At 31.8% G+C, this 18,573-nt stretch overlaps 3 protein-coding genes across 5 annotated transcripts in view; 1 reads left to right on the plus strand and 2 right to left on the minus strand.

Annotated features, from left to right (window-relative positions):
• The window catches only part of LOC129948266 (calmodulin-A-like), a 290,047-nt gene that overhangs the window by 117,520 nt on the left and 153,954 nt on the right, over positions 1-18,573 (minus strand). The gene's annotated exons all lie outside the window — the stretch shown is intronic.
• The window catches only part of LOC129948258 (ATP-binding cassette sub-family F member 2), a 380,395-nt gene that overhangs the window by 54,799 nt on the left and 307,023 nt on the right, over positions 1-18,573 (plus strand). The window lies entirely within an intron of this gene.
• LOC129948268 (uncharacterized) lies at positions 13,759-14,593 on the minus strand. Its single transcript, XM_056059201.1, has one exon. It carries the CDS (start codon positions 14,467-14,469, stop codon positions 13,867-13,869), a length of 603 nt encoding a protein of 200 aa, XP_055915176.1. The 5' UTR covers positions 14,470-14,593; the 3' UTR covers positions 13,759-13,866.

Here is an 18,573-nt window from a genome sequence, read left to right on the forward strand (position 1 = left end):
TGTTTTTTCGGATCGACTAAAAACTCAAAATTGACTTTAATGTACGCCAGCAGGTAAGCATTTAACACAGGCAAGGAAGAAGTATCATTCATTTTTATCGATCATTTTTATGTGTTCTTGAAACTGTTCAAAATTTTTAACTAACGAATCTTAACGGAATGAGAAAATGTTCGCATTTTTTTTAATGCTTAACCAATTATTAGATATTTCTTAGCAAAAAGAAGCAGAAAAAGGCAACAATATCGAGGAAACGCAATTACGTTATAAAAGGACAAAAAAAGCGCTTGAAATATGTTTGTCGAAAGTCAATTTCATCTTCCGTTTGAACAAAAAAAGGCGAAATTAGTAAAATCCTATCCCTGCTTATAAGGCTTTGAAAACATTAACAATATATAGTTCGGTTACACATTAAACTTAAAACAATATTTATAAAACAAAACATAGAATAAAATAGACGAATTTAGACTCTAAATTAAAATACTTATAACAAAAGCCAAGAATCCAGTCACCATCCATCTTAAAAGTCTACTTTTTACGAATTAGCCTGAAAAGAATTCTGCACAAATATATTGGCTTATTCTTTTCCAATAAAGTACAATTGATTTAGCAATTAAAGGCGTGTTAATCTTTTATCATCTCGACAATTACGTTAACAAACAAATTTGCCACATTAAAGCTGGGAAACCTGCACTGTATATTCGTGTTCGAGAAGCCAATGCTCAGTTTGGATTGTGCAGAAGTGGCATCATTGGACCATTGTGCTTGTAAAATACAACTTTAAGGTCAACGGTGGAAGATGTAGACCAACATTTCTTTTTACATGAATTAAGACGATACAGATAATTTACCAATCGATGTTTTGAACACCAAATTCCCAAACGACTTATCAGTAGTCTTGGCGATTTGAATTGGCCTCTAATGTTGAATCAGTAATCCTTAAACAATTGAATCACTTGAGACCAACATGAACTAAATATTCATTGATCTAAATCGAGGCATGATATGGCCTTTTTGCTTAGCAGAAGAAACCGTCCTATCTCTAATGCTAATATAAAACTAACCAACAATGTCCAACCAACATTTTTTGGCAAATAAGATTATTGTTTCTATTTTCACGGGTTATCTTTTCGATCCCAAAATTATTTAATTCGATTAAGCATAAACAAAAGCCCAGAGAATGCGTACTCTGTTTATATTTCAAAGTAAAATACACATTTTAGAAATGGTTCGCTTGTATATTTCAATTTTAATTCAATAATATTGCTCTCTCCTTGTTTAATTTATGTGTTTTCTTTGGATTCTATATAGTTCATTATTCGTTTATGTTTTGAACATTGAACTTATGGCCAACATATTCTTAAAGCTTTTTCACTAAGTTCCATAAAGTCACCTTAAAAATAATAATATTGGCATGTTGTCAATTAAATTCTGAAGCTTAAACTCGATACGCATTCATTATACATATCTAAACATTATAATAATATAGGAAGCAGAATGTTAGAGATGTTTTTATAGCAAACCATTATTGACGTTGTGAGGTTAAATTTTAAATTTGTAGATAAGAAAATGAATTGAAAAATAGCACTGAGGTATTTAAAACGATAAACTGTCGTTTTCTTGTGTCAAGCCTTAGTTTCCACGTCTAGTGAGAATTTATTAACAACATTATACTTGTAGGACTTAATATTTATTTGAAAAATCATTAAACTTCGTTTTGAGCACTAAGGGAGCCCATTCAAAACATAAATAAACACTTTAAAAACTGATGTTTTCGAAATTAACTATTGATTTTAAAAGGAGTGTTTGTGGAATTTAATATGTTATAAAATCAAATCAATATACTTTTTCTTCTCAAGTCGATATGTGTAGTAAACTTATATCAGGTTGTCAAGTTCGAATTGATTTTGAAAAACTATATATTACCTGTGGTGTGATTATTAGAATGCGTAGAATTTTCATGCCAAAGGTCTTGGGTCAAAAAGATGATTTAAAAACATACAAACAAACATTCTTGTCAAGAAAAGTGGTTTCGAAGATTAGTTGTTAAGATTTGGCATACAAACTGTAGGTCCCCTTCTTCACTGAGGAATGGTTGACAGTTGTAAGTCACTAGACTCTGGTTCTGTATGAGCTTTTGTGACACCTAATTTATTTATATGGAGCCATAACCAAACTTATTTTCGAGTCTAACTTTTTAGGAGTGGAACTCAGAATTATGGAAAAAATAAGTAAACACTCATTTGAGTTATGATAAATACACCGAAGCAAAAAATTACGTTTTTTTTTTCAGGCGTGTAGATTTTAAACTGATACTAATAATACTTTTATCAAAGTTGGTCTTTTTTAAAATTGTTACTTGATGCTTGTTCAATTTGATTTGTCATTTTATAAAAATAAACTTACTCTTGGAGAACGTTTGCATATTCTTCAAATTCATTATCAAAATAATGACTCCGTCGAATATTCGGTCGTTATGATCGCCCAACAGATTCAGCAATTCGAGCAACAATGGACAATGTTTGCATCAAGTTTACTCTTCTAAATAACGCTAATCCTTAGAGATGCCTCCGGCCATACAGTGCGCAGCGAAGACGTTAGAGTATCGAAGTAAACCCAAGGGATTTTTTCTTAAACCACACGTCAAAATAAAAGAACACCCGTTATAAAAATGAGGCTATTCTAAATTATTGCTATGTACATGTCAAAATTTGGTCTCTGTGAATTGTCTGATACATTTTTGCTACAAAATAAACTACATAAATCCTTTTCATCAATTTTGAACTCTTAAAACCCAGGAGTATTTTTAATTTGTGATTTTTATAACATTCATATTTATCATAGAATTTTGCTGATTGAATGCATTTTTTAAACTTAATACTTATCACTCAGAATAAGTTTAAGTAATTTATCTGTTTTGTTGACACAAGACCTTTTAAACATTTAAACAATACATAAATCCTTATTTAATTGAAGTGGAGTGTATCTATTTGAAATTTTAAACACAAAAGTGCACACTTCCGTGATTCAGTCTTGAGACTCTCCGACAGTGTTAGCAGTTGTAATTTAGAATAAGAATTACAGCCATAGTTATGTAAATCAGTATTTGTGGCCAATTTTATTTTTATATAAAAGGAGAACTAGAAGACATCATAATTATACTTTGGACGAGGTTGTTATTCAAAATGATTTAGAATTCCAAAAAATCAGTAAACAAAAGAAAAAAACAAGATAAACAGGAATAACGTGAAAGACGATGGTTTTAGTAAAGTATAAGAAAAAGAATTAATTTGGAAAAGTATCTGAAGGTGTAGTGCGGAAAATATTTAAATATATTCAGTTTTGAGTTTTTTAGATCGTTTTTAGTATTTTCTTTTGCTAGAAGAATAATCCAATGGTTGAATATAATTTTAAAGCCTTTTTAAAGTTTTTCAGTAACTTCAAAAACGCCTGTCTTTATATTTGGTCAATATCATGGGTTATTTATTAGGTTAATAATAAGAAAGATTTTTAATCAAAAATATAAATCAATTAATAAATTATAAAAAATAGAACTCAGTAATTGAACACAAAATAGTCTATTGAAAATATTAGTTTCTTAGTGAAAAAAACTACATAAATCAAGGCCATTTCAAATTTTTCACTTTTTAAGTTGGTTTATCGGTGAAGGATTAATCATGAAATTTTGTTTTGGTATTCCATATATATTGTGAGAAATTGACAACAAAACGATCCGCAGTAGCCAGATTTTTGTACTTAAAAATTGGTACAACTGAAAGAAGATCTGTCAGACTAATTATTTAAAAAAAAAAACACAAATAGAAGAAAGTTTTGTGAAAATCACAAGTTAAAATTAACTTACCAAAAAAAAAAAACTAACTAAAACTAATAAAATGGCCAATTTTCAAGAAGAAGTGTTAAGAAAACATCTGGAAATTGAGATTCTATTAAAAAAAAGTTTATTTAAAAATTGCTTCAAGGAGATGGTTTGTTGGTAGAATGCTGTGTTGAAGCGAGCTTGAAGCTCGCTTTAATTCTTTATATATCTGAACCGAGTTGAAATGAGCTTGATTTACCTCGATTCCGGTCGAAATAAAAACCTGTGTTTAGTAGTTGGTTTAACAAAAAATGCATTATGGTCTGTTTTGGTTAAATCAAATTAAAAAAAATCTTCTTGTGCGGTTGAAACACCAAAAAGATTTATTTAATATAAACTGAGATAAACTTTTGGTCGAAACATTACAAAAATTAATTATCTTTTCTTTGTTTTCTCTTGCAAAATAAGACCAGTTAGTCCATTTTCACTAACAAAACTAAATAAAATCAACAGTAATTGATTGATTTTTTTTACAGTGGAGAACACACTTGATTCCAAATGCACAACTACTCAACGAACACACCCATCGAGATACAAATTCAGTATAAATCGTACCAACATTAGAGAACGAAAAGACATAAGTTGCTTCGAGACTCGTATAAATGTCAAAAACCCATCCATAGTAAGATTCTACTCTAACTTTTATACTATGGATAGATTTTCCAACAAAACACGGGTATTGTGTTTATAAGAAAGCGAACGAAATTAATAACAGAACAAAACTTTATGTGTAAATCTTCAAAGAAAAACAAATAATTCAAAAAATTACATGTCATATGGATTTTGCAAATTGCGAAAAGTTAAAGTAGCTATTCTGTGATTTTAACTTTAGCAAATTGTTAAGAGCTATTAAGATTTTAAAATCTATTAAAATTAGTTAAATCATCTTTTAAGTTTACTAAATTGCCAAAAATGGCTTTAACGTTGTACCTAATCGTTTAAACATATTTAATCAATTTGTCTATAAATCAGTAATTGTTCCTAAATAGCATAGACTTGAACAACGAATTTTATAGAATTTACGAATCAAATAAATAATAATATGCATAACTATCTACAACAACCTTTTTTACACTGATCTAGACTTAAAAGGGTGGCGTACGAATGGTCGACAGAAAAAATGTCGACTGGCCAACTGAAAACTTTACAGACTCTTAAAATGTCGACTGAAGTTTGATCGACAAAAAAAAAGTTGCCCATTTAAATGTCGACTACAAAAAATGTCGACTGAAAAGTTGTCGGTTAAAATGTCGACTGTTGTAAAGAAAAAAAACATGAATGTAAGCTTTAATAGTTATCTGAGATTTCACATGCATGCGGCGAATGTAAACATTAACAGTTAACCGAGAGTGACTTGTTGATCGACAGTGACAAAGTGAATGATGTTCACATGCATGCGGCGCCGCATGCATGTGAACATCATTCACTTTGTCACTGTCGACCTTTTACTAGTCGATATTTTCAAAATCGACATTATAAGAGTCGGCATTTTGTTCGGTCGGTATTTTTATCAATCGACTTTTCGACAATCGACATTATAATGGTCGACTTTTTTAAATCGACATTTTAAAAATCGGCCAATCGTACCCAACCCGACTTAAAAACTTTAAAATTACCAACAATATTTTTCATATCAAGAAATAGTTTAGTTTTGTTAAATAGATTTTTAGTCGAAAACAAATTTTTACCAATTAAAATAGCATTTCTTAAATTTTGACAAACTGGATGAATGAAATTAATTTGAGAGATATCAAGAACCGAACATCAATTTTTACCAAAACAATGATGGACAGAACACTTAAAATCGCTACATGATCTTTCTAGATCTAGAACATATCGATATTTGCCTGGTGTCCGAAACTCATTTCTTCAATGGGCTCCACATCCAGCTGACAAGGCAGGAGTTGGATCGGCGATTCTTATAAAAGAAAGCTTAAAACATTATGAAGTAACCAAGTTTACTAGTGAAAATATGCAAGTAACAACTATTAGTATTGGTATGAAAAACAAAGAGTTTAAGATATCAGCTAACTGCCCACCAAAGCGCTCCCCGACAGAAGATGACTATACAGATCTATTTAATCTTCTTGGGCATAACTTTCTAGTTGGTGGAGACTTCAATGCGAAACACAACCATTAGGGTTCAAGACTTATATCAACAAAACGAAAAAGACTTTTTCAAGAAGGCCGTAAAACAATTGCGAATTCTATTCCTCCAGGTCGCCAAATTACTGGCCTTCCGATACTAGCAAAATACCAGACCTTTTAGACTTTTTCGTAACTAAACGAATCAAACGAAATCACATTAGTGTCGAAGGTAATTATGACCTGTCATCAGATCATACTCCAGTGATTCTATCACTAAGTGAATCGGAAGTACTAGAAAAAAGTAATCCACAGCTTGTAAATAAGAAAACAAACTGGAGTGATTTTGGAGAAAGGCTTTTAAGTTTTATAAATTTAAGATCTCCATGGATACAATCGAGCAAATTGACCATGAAGTGGAACAATTTAACTGGCCGCTCAAAAAAGTACTCCAACATTTTCTGATAGAAGACAAAATGAAATAAAATATCATTTAGAGATAAGAGAGTTGATAGTAGAGAAAAGAAGAGCTCGAAGAAAATGGCAAAATACTAGATTTCCAAATGATAATTAACCGTATAAGCAACAATCTTAAAAAACAAATTCACAAATTCAAAAATGATTCACACAGTACATTCCTAAGGAATTTAACGACTGATGCTTCAACCGATTTTTCACTATGGAAAACAGCCAAGCGCCTGAAAGGACCCCAGTTACAGAACTAGTATTTGAAATCTCAAGATGGGAATTGGATCGGTAGCCCGAAAGAAAAAGCTAACCTTTTCGCTGAACATCTTGCGAATGTTTTCAAGCCATACACATCAAACGCGGCTGAAAATAACTTACAGTTTGTTTATGAGATAGATGAAAGTGAAATATACCAATTTTAAGACTTAAATAAAAAGTATGTGTTTACATCATCTACCAAATAAAAAATCACCAGGTTACGATCTAATTACTGCTCAGGTTATGAAAGAAATGCCATTGAAAGCCTTCATAAGACTCCAATATATAATAAATGTTTGCCTTAAGCACCGGTATTTCGCGCACCATTGTAAAATTGCTGAAGTAATTGTCATAATAAATCAAGGTAAACCACCTACAGAAGTGACGGCTTACAGACCAATATCGCTTATAGCAATTATGGCAAAAGTTTTTGAAAAACTGCTTCTCAAGAGACTTAGCAAAATCAAAGAAGAAAGAAGGTTAATCCCAAACCATCAGTTTGACTTTAGAAATAAACATTCCACGATAGACCAAGTTCATAGAATATCGCATGTAATAGAAAAAGCATTAGAAGAAAAACAAGTATGTTCAGCTATTTTCTTAGATGTTGCTCAAGCTTTTGACAAGGTTTGGCATGAGGCACTTGGGTACAAACTGCAAAGGGATCTTCCCAGGCAGTACTTTTAAATATTAAAATCGTACATCTCAGACCGATTGTTTAGAGTAAGATACTATCAAGAATACTCGGAATTAAAGAAAATAGAAGCCGGTGTACCACAAGGCAGTGTCCTAGGTCCTACCCTGTATTTACTATACACAAGGGATATTCCAGTTGGTAATCACACCATAATGTCTACTTTTGCAGATGATACCGCAATTTTGGTATCCGACAAATGTGTCCCTGAGGCAGCAGTAAAACTACAAAATGCCGTCGACACAGTGAGAACTTGGACCGAAAAATGGCGTATCAAACTCAATGAAACAAAATCTTCACATATAAACTTTACAAATAAAAAGATAAACAATTTTCCAATAATCATTAATAATCAAGCTGTACCTTACGCCAATACGGCCAAATGCCTTGGAATGACTTTGGATGCAAAGCTTAAGTGGAAAGAGCACATCAAAAAAAAAGAGAAGAACTAAACTTGAAATATAGAAAAATGTACTGGTTGCTTGGTAACAACTCTGATTTATCAATCCAAAACAAAGTAATATTGTATAATCAATTACTAAAGCCTGTTTGGACCTATTAAATCCAATTATGGGGCTGTACAAAGAAAACAAATATCGAAATCATCCAAAAATTCCAAAACAAAGTCCTTCATGGAATAGTTAATGCACCTTGGTACATAAGAAATACCGATCTACATCGTGACTTACAAATAGAAATGGTTACAGAAGTTGTTAAAAATACGCTGTATCGTACAACCAGAGACTGCAAAGTCATACTAATTCTGAAATGGAGTACGTCTTGAATATAAGAAACCATGTTCGCAGATTAAGAAGAACCAAGCCTCATGAGCTTTTGGTCTAAAAAAACATGGGAAAGTATTAAAAGTTTAGACTTCCCCAAAGTGATTGTACAAAATTAAGAAAGAAAAATCGTAAGTCGATCCTTCAAGATTGGTCCTGATGAAGAGGTGGTTTTAGTGGTTAAAAGTCTCACACTACTGGGTGTCGAATACTGCCAAGTGACAATTTTTTTTCAGTATTTTTGATTTATTAAAAAAAAATTGGAATTTTTTCATAAAATATACTTGTTTGGTTGAGTTACAATATGTTATATAAAATTTAATTCAAGGCTCTATCGTTTTTATTTCGTGAGATATTTAGGGTTAACCAAAATGTTCACCTTTTTTTGAATTGCTATGGTAAAAAAACCAAGCACGCTATTTTCTTGAGAACCCTGTCTGCATCTTTCTGCCTGTTTATCTGTATAACACAATTTGAAGTCGATATCTTTTCTAGTTCTTGAGCTGTGGTCGACTAAAAAACCTTACGAACATACATTCTAAGGACCTTTAAATGTCAAAATTTTCAATTTGACAAATCGGATCCATTACAATAACTAAGGGAAGTTATAAAGTTATTTAATTTTAAGAAAAAACAAAATTCATTTATTTACATCTAAAATTAAACCAAACTACAAACAATAATAAAAAAGCTTATTTTTGTTATGTAATCAATTAACGAATCGCGGATTCGTATATGAAAAAAAAGCGAACGCCAACCCCTGAGGGGCTGGCCCAACGGTTCGACTTACGGAATAAATAAACGGTTATTAAATTTGACAATATATTTATTTAACGACTAATCAGGTCCGGGCTCACAATTGAACTCATTAACTTAAAACTAATTCCCTAAAATAACACCTAACGGCGTGCATCGATGATTGCCGCGTCAGCGACCTTGATACTCGTAGTGTCGGTGCATTCACCTCAATGCACCGTTGTCCAGAATATGACACCCACCAATCGTGGGAACTTATGAGAATACGCTGTTATGCCGAATTGGCAAATCATAGTCGCGCGTGTTGGCGCGAGGTGTTAACTTAATCTGCGTTTATGTAAGTATTTACATACACAAGAAAGTGAAACATAATATTTACCATCAGAACATCATTTCAACTCAGATTGATTACTTTAGATTAATCACACACTAATTACTACCTGTTATGGCCTAAGTAGGAACGTTATTAATGTATGTCATTGCGAATCGATATACAATATACCAAAGTGGTATATACTTTTCCATTAAAGTGTGATGCGTTTCAATCAATATTTCAAAAGTAATTTTGTTCAATAAAATCGGCCACATAGGAAAGGTATAGGCTAGTTATAAGTAGGTACAGTGTATGAGGATTATTTTCCTTTTATAATGGATGTTATTATTGCAAATTCGTTTCAAGTTTCATATTTATACAAATATATATATTCAATGCACGTGGCGGAAGATGTATTGAGGTATGTTTGAGGTAAGTTTATCGATTTATATTCTTGAGAAAGTTAAGTTAAGTTAAAACAACATCAATGAAAAGTTTAGTGTTTGGCTTGATATTTTCTTCAAATTTAAGGTTTGTATTTTGGTGAACATTTCGATAAAAACAGAATTTATCACTTTTTCTGTTTAAACTCTAGAAGTCTGAAAATGAAATTTATTGGATTTAAATTCTCCATTTATATAGATACTACATAAACAAAATTTTTGATTTTAAAGGGTGTCCCAAAATTAACGCAAGATTTGAATTAAATAGAAAACTCCATTTTTAGTCTTTTGATAGTTATATTTTTATTGACTCGTAAAGTACATAGGATAGGGCTAGGTATGGAATAACACATCGGACAAATGGCCTCCAAGGCTTTGCATCCACATGCGCACTCTTTTGTTGAAATTTTCCATTCTGCATAAATGTGGCTGAATTTCGTTGATGCAGCGTTAAATCTCCTCCTTTAATGCAAGGGTGGTTGTAGGCTTGACATAGACTTGTGATTTCAAATAACCCCATAAAAAGAAGTCTAATGGTGTTAAATCACACGATCTAGGAGGCCAATTTTGATCAAGGAAACGAGAGAGTACACGACCTGGAAATGTCTCATGCAGTAATTGAATTGTTTCACTTGCTGTATGACATGTGGCACTGTCTTGTTGAAAGCACATATTGGACACATCAATATCATCCAATTTTGGCAGAAAGAACTGTGTAATCATGTCGTGATATCGAGCACCAGTAACAGTCACTGCTTGACCACCATCATTTTCAAAAAAATATGGCCCAATTATGCCTCCAGCCCAAAATCCACACCATACAGTCACGCGTTGTGGATGCATTTGTTTTTCGACAGTCACATGTGGGTTCTCCGAACCCCAAATGCGGCAATTTTGGCGATTGACAAAGCCATCAAGATGAAAATGTGCTTCATCGCTTAGGATGATTTTGCTTGAAAAATCAGGGTCCATTTGTTGATGTTCTGTCCATGGTCATTAGGCTTCAATTGTTGTGTTAATTGAATTTTGTAAGCATGAAGACACTGATCTTTGGTGAGTATACGCTGTAGAGAGGTTCTTGAAATTTGCAATTCTTGTCCACGACGTCGAATTGAGGTTTCTGGATTGTCAGCAAACTCTCACGCACTGCTTCGACATTCACATTTGAACGGCTTGTTTTTGGACGACCAGTGTGTTTGGCGTCTCCAACGGATCCAGTCTCCATGAATTTTTCAATTAATCTCTTCACAGTTGACGAAGTTAAAACACTATTCCGACAAGAATAACGAGTGTCGCAGAGCTTTTTCAAGACTTAAAACTGGCCGCTTTTCTTCTCCGATAATTTCTCAATCAGAATTCGATGCCACTCTGTACTGGATGTGAAAAATGTGTACAAATCAAAGAAGTAAGCAGCCGATGGACAAATAGCCATTTAGTCAATAATAATTGATTTTTCCAAGAATTGAAGAAGACCGTTTCTTCATATACAGCAATTTTATGCACATACATATATATATGATAAAAAAATTGTCGAGACACGGAATCGAATACTCAACCTCCAAGGTTGCGGGCAAGTACCACCCCACTCAGCCATTAAGTGAATGCGGTACTCCCTGAAGATGTGTAGTAAATTGGAAGTAGTTCTATTTGAAATTTTAATATTTCCCTGATTGGGTGATTGGAGTGAACAAATATAGATGAATGATTTCTGTTATTTAAGATTAATATAATTCAATAATCATGTATGTATAAAGTGCTGTAGGCTTTAGGTAAAAAAAGATGTTCACTAGTGTTTAGTAGTTGGAATTTGAATTTTCTAAGCCTCTATTGTTTGGCCCCGGTTGCCCTCCCCTAATTCCGGCTATGCATTTATAAAATACCTTATAGACATCTATAAAAGTGTCATTTTCAAACAAATATGTTTATTCCAAATAGAGCTACCAGACGTTTACACAAACGACTTTAAAATGTCTTAGTTCACGTTGTTTCTTTAAAAAAACATATTCCTGGGACCGAAAAAGGTTACGATATTCGAAAAAAGCAAGAAAAGTAAGAATTTTATTTAAAATCAGCCAATTTGATACTTTTTGTTAGATATTTTATAAGAATCAATTTAAAATATCACCAAGGCCACAACGAATTTTGACAATTTGAACTAGAAATTGTTCAATCAAATTGAATTGAGTTGAATCATCTTACTCAGACGGAATTAAAAAGATATCAAATTTGACTATCAACAAAATGATAGTCAACTATCACCTTAGCCGATTCCACCCTAGGAGTTTCTACTTTCAGCCTTCTGCTTGTCAGAAGCGTTTTAAACTTTTTTAGAAGCATTTTCAACTTAAAATCGTGATAACTTTTTCGCAATAAGGTAACTCCAAAATAATGATATAGTCCCTTATTGCTAGTGTCGTTTTTCTGTCGATAAGAGACTTTTATAGACAGTCGAACATCGAAAATACATTTTGGTATTGTGAAACTTTATTGTGAATCGTTGTCATCTGCATTTTTCTGTTCGACTGCGTACAACGGGTATAATTTTTTGAACACAAATGTACTGTTTTTTTAATTTGTTGACTTGATTTCCAAAATAATATTGTTTTATTCACAGGGCAAAAGTTGTGAGCAGTAAAAAACAATTAGAAAAGCTTGTTTCATTAATGGAATCGAATCCAGACATCGCTAAAGAATTTGCGGAAAAGTCCTAGCAAAAAAAAAAGGAGGGAAAAGTTTACTGCTGAGCTAAACAGTCTTGGGCCTCCTATGCGCACCTGTGATAAATGGATTGAGGTAGTTTTTACATCATTTGTAAACTAAACAAATATTAAAGCTTTTTGTGATAGGTTTGGGCAGATCTGCGCTGCGCTCATAAAAATAAAGTTTAGCGAAAATTACTCTTTCGAGGCAGTTTAACACTTCTTTTAGCACGACGGATACGGTCGACTGTGCAAGTCCCAGGCAATATTCGTTGCCAACACTAAATTGGTATGAACCATGGGAGCAGAATCGAAATGCGGCAGCTAATTTTATGATGCTTGCAATCGAAGTTATTCGCTTTGTTGGCCTTAGATGGTTATCAATGTCAGCAAGTAATTGGACAAAAGCTAGCTTTGATAGCCTGAAGTGTTTCAAAAATCTTCAAAGAATAATAAATTAGCACATGACAACAATCACCCTTATTCCGGTAGTCGTTTTAAACGCCTTAAACACGAGAAAGCTTTAGATACCACGTTTTGGTGTTTAAATAATACGAAAAGAGCAGTGTTCTCTACGTTCTTCACTTTTCTAAGCATTATGACGATAATCGTTTCAATAAAGTTCCAATTTTTGTTTCCAGAGCCTTGTCTTTTTATTGGCGTTTTAGCAAAACGACTAATAGAATAAGGGTGAATATGTTCATGTTATTTATTCACATATTTTCTTCAAGTTCTAGAGGGTTCAAAGCGTCCCTCAAAAGCCTTCTATTTCTGGCAATCACCAACATGTCATAACTTCTACTTCTATCCATCCTTTCGCTTGCTATTTCATCGTCATCTGAATCAATCAAAAAACTAGCTGAGAATCATGCTAACTATCTGAAAAGTAGTCAATTTGTTGCTTGCATTATATTTTTATAAAGTTCAACTGCTCACATTTAATTATTAAACAATTTCCCTACATGAATTATCAGTGAAATAAACTCATATGTCAAAATTTAGTCTTTATTCACAATCCCAAAGTTCACTGTTCACAGTAACAAGAAGCTCTGTCGTTGAAGATACATAATACCAAAAATACTTATTATCGATGCTTTCGACATTTATCGCATCGATCGTTGAACGACACTCGTAATAAAGGCCATACTAAAACATCAGAAAACTTCCCCTGATGATAAGTCCAAGACGTTGTGCATGCAATCTTTTGCTTGCCACACGTATTTTAATATTTGTCCAAACGCATTTTTTAACTTAAAAGCCAGATAATTTTATTACTTTGATATGTAAGCAAAAGAGTGATCCATCAAAAATCTGAAAAAAATCTCCTGTTTACAAAAATGTGTGTTCAAAACTTTTTGGGCATTAGTTTTAAAAAAGTCTGTCAAATTCCACATTTTATCTTTTTTTATTTATCGAACACAAAAAGTGTAAACAGAATTTAATTGTATACAAATACATAAATAACAAACGTACTGAGAACACTATATTTTTTAATCACGAAGAGGCCAAATCCCTTACAACATCTTCTTCCATTGATAAATCAACAAATCGTGAATGTCGAATTTCCTCATCAGCAAAGAGCATTTCCGGTGAAACTAGTTCATCAAATTCCGATAATGCCATTAATTGCTTTGTGTCCATACGAAATTTGTCAATAGTTTTGCGCAATTCTTCATGTGCATGTATAAACGATTCAATTGCGATTATATTTCTATCAATGAAATGTTTCTTCTCAGTTTGTTCAATACGAGTTATTAATTGAATAAAAAGAAAATCAGCATAACGTTTTTTAATTTCCAAATATGTCAGATTATTGTAGTTTCGCATTGATTCCAAATTTATTGCAATTACAAATCCAATCATTGCCACAATCAAAAGGAGCAGAAGTGGAAAGATGAATAAGGCTTCTTGTTCGTTAAATATTTGTATAAAATCATTCCATTGATCCAAGTCTTTACTGTTAGTTGTGTGATGTTGTATCTCGAAATGAATATAGCCAAGAGAAGCCGCAATTATAAGGGAAACAACTAGAATATGCTGATAGTAGCTTTCGAAAACTTTTCGAAATTTCCGATGGATGTTCCAAAAATTCAGCATAGTTTTTGATTTTTTGCCGTGATTTATGAGGTTTTTTAATTAAATTGGAATAAATTTTGATAGTTTCAATTAAACGTTTAATTTTTGATTAGTTTTTTTTGGAATCCTTAGTTTATTAAAAATGGCTGGAATAAACAGAGTATCGACATTCAAGTCAATCGAATCACTCATTTGGATAAATGGATTAATGTTTGTAAAGAGTGTGTTATTTTTCTTTATTGTGTCGCTTTTAGTCGAAAAGCCTTTATTAGTCAACCTAAAGTTATTCTGGTCTAAAAGCCTATTAAGTCAAAGAAAGTTCCATTCTATTGAAATGAAGGCCAACAAAAACCACATCTTTATTTTAAATTGTCAATATAAAACTCTCTGATGTGTGCTTTGCAAACAGGGTTAAATTTTCCCACAGAGAAACAACAACACAATCAGTACCTATTTTCACATTTTGTTTTCAGAGGATACGGATACCCAACGAAAATAAACGGGTCTGTTGGCATTTTTACCTTTTACCTCATGAATAGAGTGACATTCCTATTGTTCTTATTCTTTTTGTGTTTTCATCATAGTGTCATTATTCCGTTATCTTTGTTCAATGACATCTTTGGAAGAACAACTGTCAAAATGTTTTGTTCTTTAAGGCTCTGATTATGTGTTTTGATGATTTATTTCAATAAGATTCATACATTTTGTAAGTTAATAAATTGCATGTAGGAGGTAAATATAGACGTTTGAATTTTTTAATAAACATGCCTTTTTTATGTTCGCTCATTGTTTTTCTGCAATGACTTGTAAAATGTTTTGCTAAGAGATTACTTTATTATTTCAAAAATGGAACGAGAATTGCATCGTGAGCATTCATTACATAAATTAATATGCTCACCTTCAATTTGGAAATTAATATTTTGTCAACTAGATCACATACAAAAGATTCCGAATGCAAAAGGTAGGAAAGGTTGGATCAGGCTGGATGTATACTTATAGGCAAACGAGTTGCCTTCATCATTTTAATTATTCTTTGTTTTTTCAGTTTTACATTTTCTTAACATTTTTTTTTACTTTGGGAATTAAAAAAAATCAATGCAAACAAATAATGAATGTTTCATAATACAGGGTGATTCATACCTTGGCTAAGACATTAAATACGTTAAAAATACATTATGGAAATTAAATGCAAGAATGTATAAAATCGATATTTTCTTATAGAACGCTTTATTCTGTTCTTAACTGTGTCCAAAATTAAGTAAACAAACCATTAATTTGAGTGTCGTTCGCATGGATTTGACTCACAGTAGTTTTGAAGTCCTAACAATTAATTTCTTATCCACGTGTGGTTGCTCCAACCATCCATTCGTAAGGTAACATGATGAGGAAATCAATAAAGAAAAAGAGAGCGTATACGCCCAAGTAAACACTTTACAGGATTCATTCGGTTTTAAAAGGATTAAAATTATGTCATATTTACGACATAATTACATGAATCGGATTTACATTATCCTCCAGAGGAATCATTTCCGAATCCGCTTCATTAAAAATTGAGTTGGGTTATTACTTAATGACTCTCAAGTGACATGTTAATGACTTTTATGTGATGTGAATGTAGATAAACCATATCATTTTTAATATGTGCGCCAACTTTAATTATAACTTTTTAACCGTACCTCGTATTTAAGAACTATGAAAAGAAAAGTATTCGGATTTTGTAGCAACTTAAAGCAATAAGACTGATGTGCCAAAATTGAGTGCCTTAGGAAAAGTATAACTTCGACGATCTTAAAACATTTTAAGGGAGAATTAAAGAACAAATTTTTATCGAAAAAAGAAGATTTTGAAATGTTAGAAGGTTGTTTCCAAACTGAATACTGTGTAGCCCAAAAATTTATTTATTTGAAAACTAAGTTTTGGTTGAAATTAAGCATCCACCCTTAAAAGTTCTTGAGACGGGTATGCACGCATGGTCAATGGTGTCGTACAGTGTGAACAGACTAGAAAGTGATTTGTTTGCCGATAACGGGGTCTCACATGTTGGAGGAATGGGATTATTCGCTTACAAGGTTCATTTGTTTTAACTTGGTAATTAGGTTAGCTTGAATTTGACAAAAAACTTTGAGAAAATTGTCTCTTAATTTAGGAAACAAAATTGAAACATAAGGGTCTTGAGTTTGCCTGCGCGTGAATGTCGAAAAAACATATTCACGGAGCGAAAGGTTTAATGAGAATTGAGCAGTGGATGGCACAATTTGACTATTTTTCTTCGAATATAAAGTACGGTGGACGTTGCAAGGTGATGGTAACCGATTTTTGTTTTATTGAAACTTATGACATGGATTTTTAAAGCCTGCGGTTTTTTCTCGATTAGTTGAAGCCAATATCATTTAAGCAATCATTGAAATACAGCCCGAAAGAATCAAGAAGGTCTTGATGGAACATTGGGACCACAAAATGTGCTACTGCGAAAAAATTGTATTCCATAACTAATGGAAATAATTTAGTTTTGGATCAAAATTATGGTAGATCACCCTGTTTTTTTTAATAAATAAAAGCTCCTGCCATGGAATCGAATACTTTCATAACTTGCTCACAGGTTACTTGTTATTGTTACAAAAAAAATCTTTTTGATGCTAAAATAAATGTTCGAATGCAACAAAAAACACAAATTTGTCCCATATACTTGCTTAACTTTAACTTAATAAAGCAGATTTAAAAAAATGTTTAAAATCAATTGATAATTTAGTAAAAACAATGATTCGCAGTTTTTTTTTATAAAAAATGTAATTTATTGCAATTAAAACAATCATCCTGCATCCTGATTTAAAGCAAAGTAGAAGCCGCTGCCGAAAAAACTTGAATTTGTTTAACTTTTTTCCAAAAAAAAAAAATCACATTGATTTCCCAAATTTTGTATTAAAAGTGCTAGATCTGTTAAAGAGAGAGGATATATTTGAAGTTTTTTTATTTATTTATATTTCACATCTATTAAAGTAAACAGTATACTCAAATAGACTCATGAATTAAATAAGTTTTATTTAAAACATTATTTTATAAACTAAGAATGTAAAGTTAAACAAAAATAGACTTAGCGTATATTTTAATGTATTTCTATCAATATGCAAATTAAAGTCAATATAATTTGATAAGTTATTCATTTTTTTTAACACTTCGATTCATTGGTTCGTGTTCACTCTATAAGTGTTTTCGCGAAATAAGAAACGATTTCTTAAATCATCTAAAGAAGCGTATAGATCTAAAAGAGCTAATAAAAAAGGACAGTCTTTGTGGTAAGATAAGGTGTCATGATGTTGACTTACATCCCCCCTTCCCCGAGAGGCTTCATCAGAATAAGGAATTATTTTACTCTTATGAAAAATGTTCAAGTCTTTCTTTCTTCGGCCAGAATCTTTCTCGTAAATGGAATTAGATATCTTTTTTTTTTATTTTGAAAGGACCCATTTGAACTGGATCTAATTTGTTTCTATTCAGTTTGTTACCAGTTTGAATAAAAACTAAATAATTTTCTTTGTAATCAATTTCTTTAGCATGTTTATCATAATACTGTTTGTTTATGATATCTGATCTGTTTGCATTTTGTATTGCTACAGATCTATTGAAATTTAAATTTTCGAAAGTATTTTTATTTAATTCTATTGGGTTAATTGAGTTATCTTCACCTGTTAATAAATAATTCGGAGAGAAACCCGTTGAAGAATGTATGGTATTGTTATATTCAAAAATACACTGATCAGCAATTACTGACCAGGGTCTATTCTTATACGAATTATATTTACTAAAGTTTGATTTGTTCGCTCACTCTGTCCATTAGAAAATGCACAGTCTATTGCTGTGAGAATTAAATTTATATTTTTGTTCTTTAAATAATTTTTAAATTCCGAAGAATTGATTCCTGGGTATTGATCAGCAAAAATCGTCTTAATGTTGCCTTTATTCTCAGTTGACTTTACAAGATTTATAAAATCTTTTGCTGACTGTGTTTTTGACGTAGAAATAAATGCATATCTTGTTAATTGATCTACCATCAAATTTAAATACTTTTTTGAGTATCTGTTTTCCTAAAAAACTTCTTATTGTATCTAGTATTACTATCTCTAATGG

The sequence above is a fragment of the Eupeodes corollae genome, chromosome 2, assembly GCF_945859685.1.
Source record: "Eupeodes corollae chromosome 2, idEupCoro1.1, whole genome shotgun sequence".
NCBI classification, from domain to species: Eukaryota; Metazoa; Arthropoda; class Insecta; order Diptera; family Syrphidae; genus Eupeodes; species Eupeodes corollae.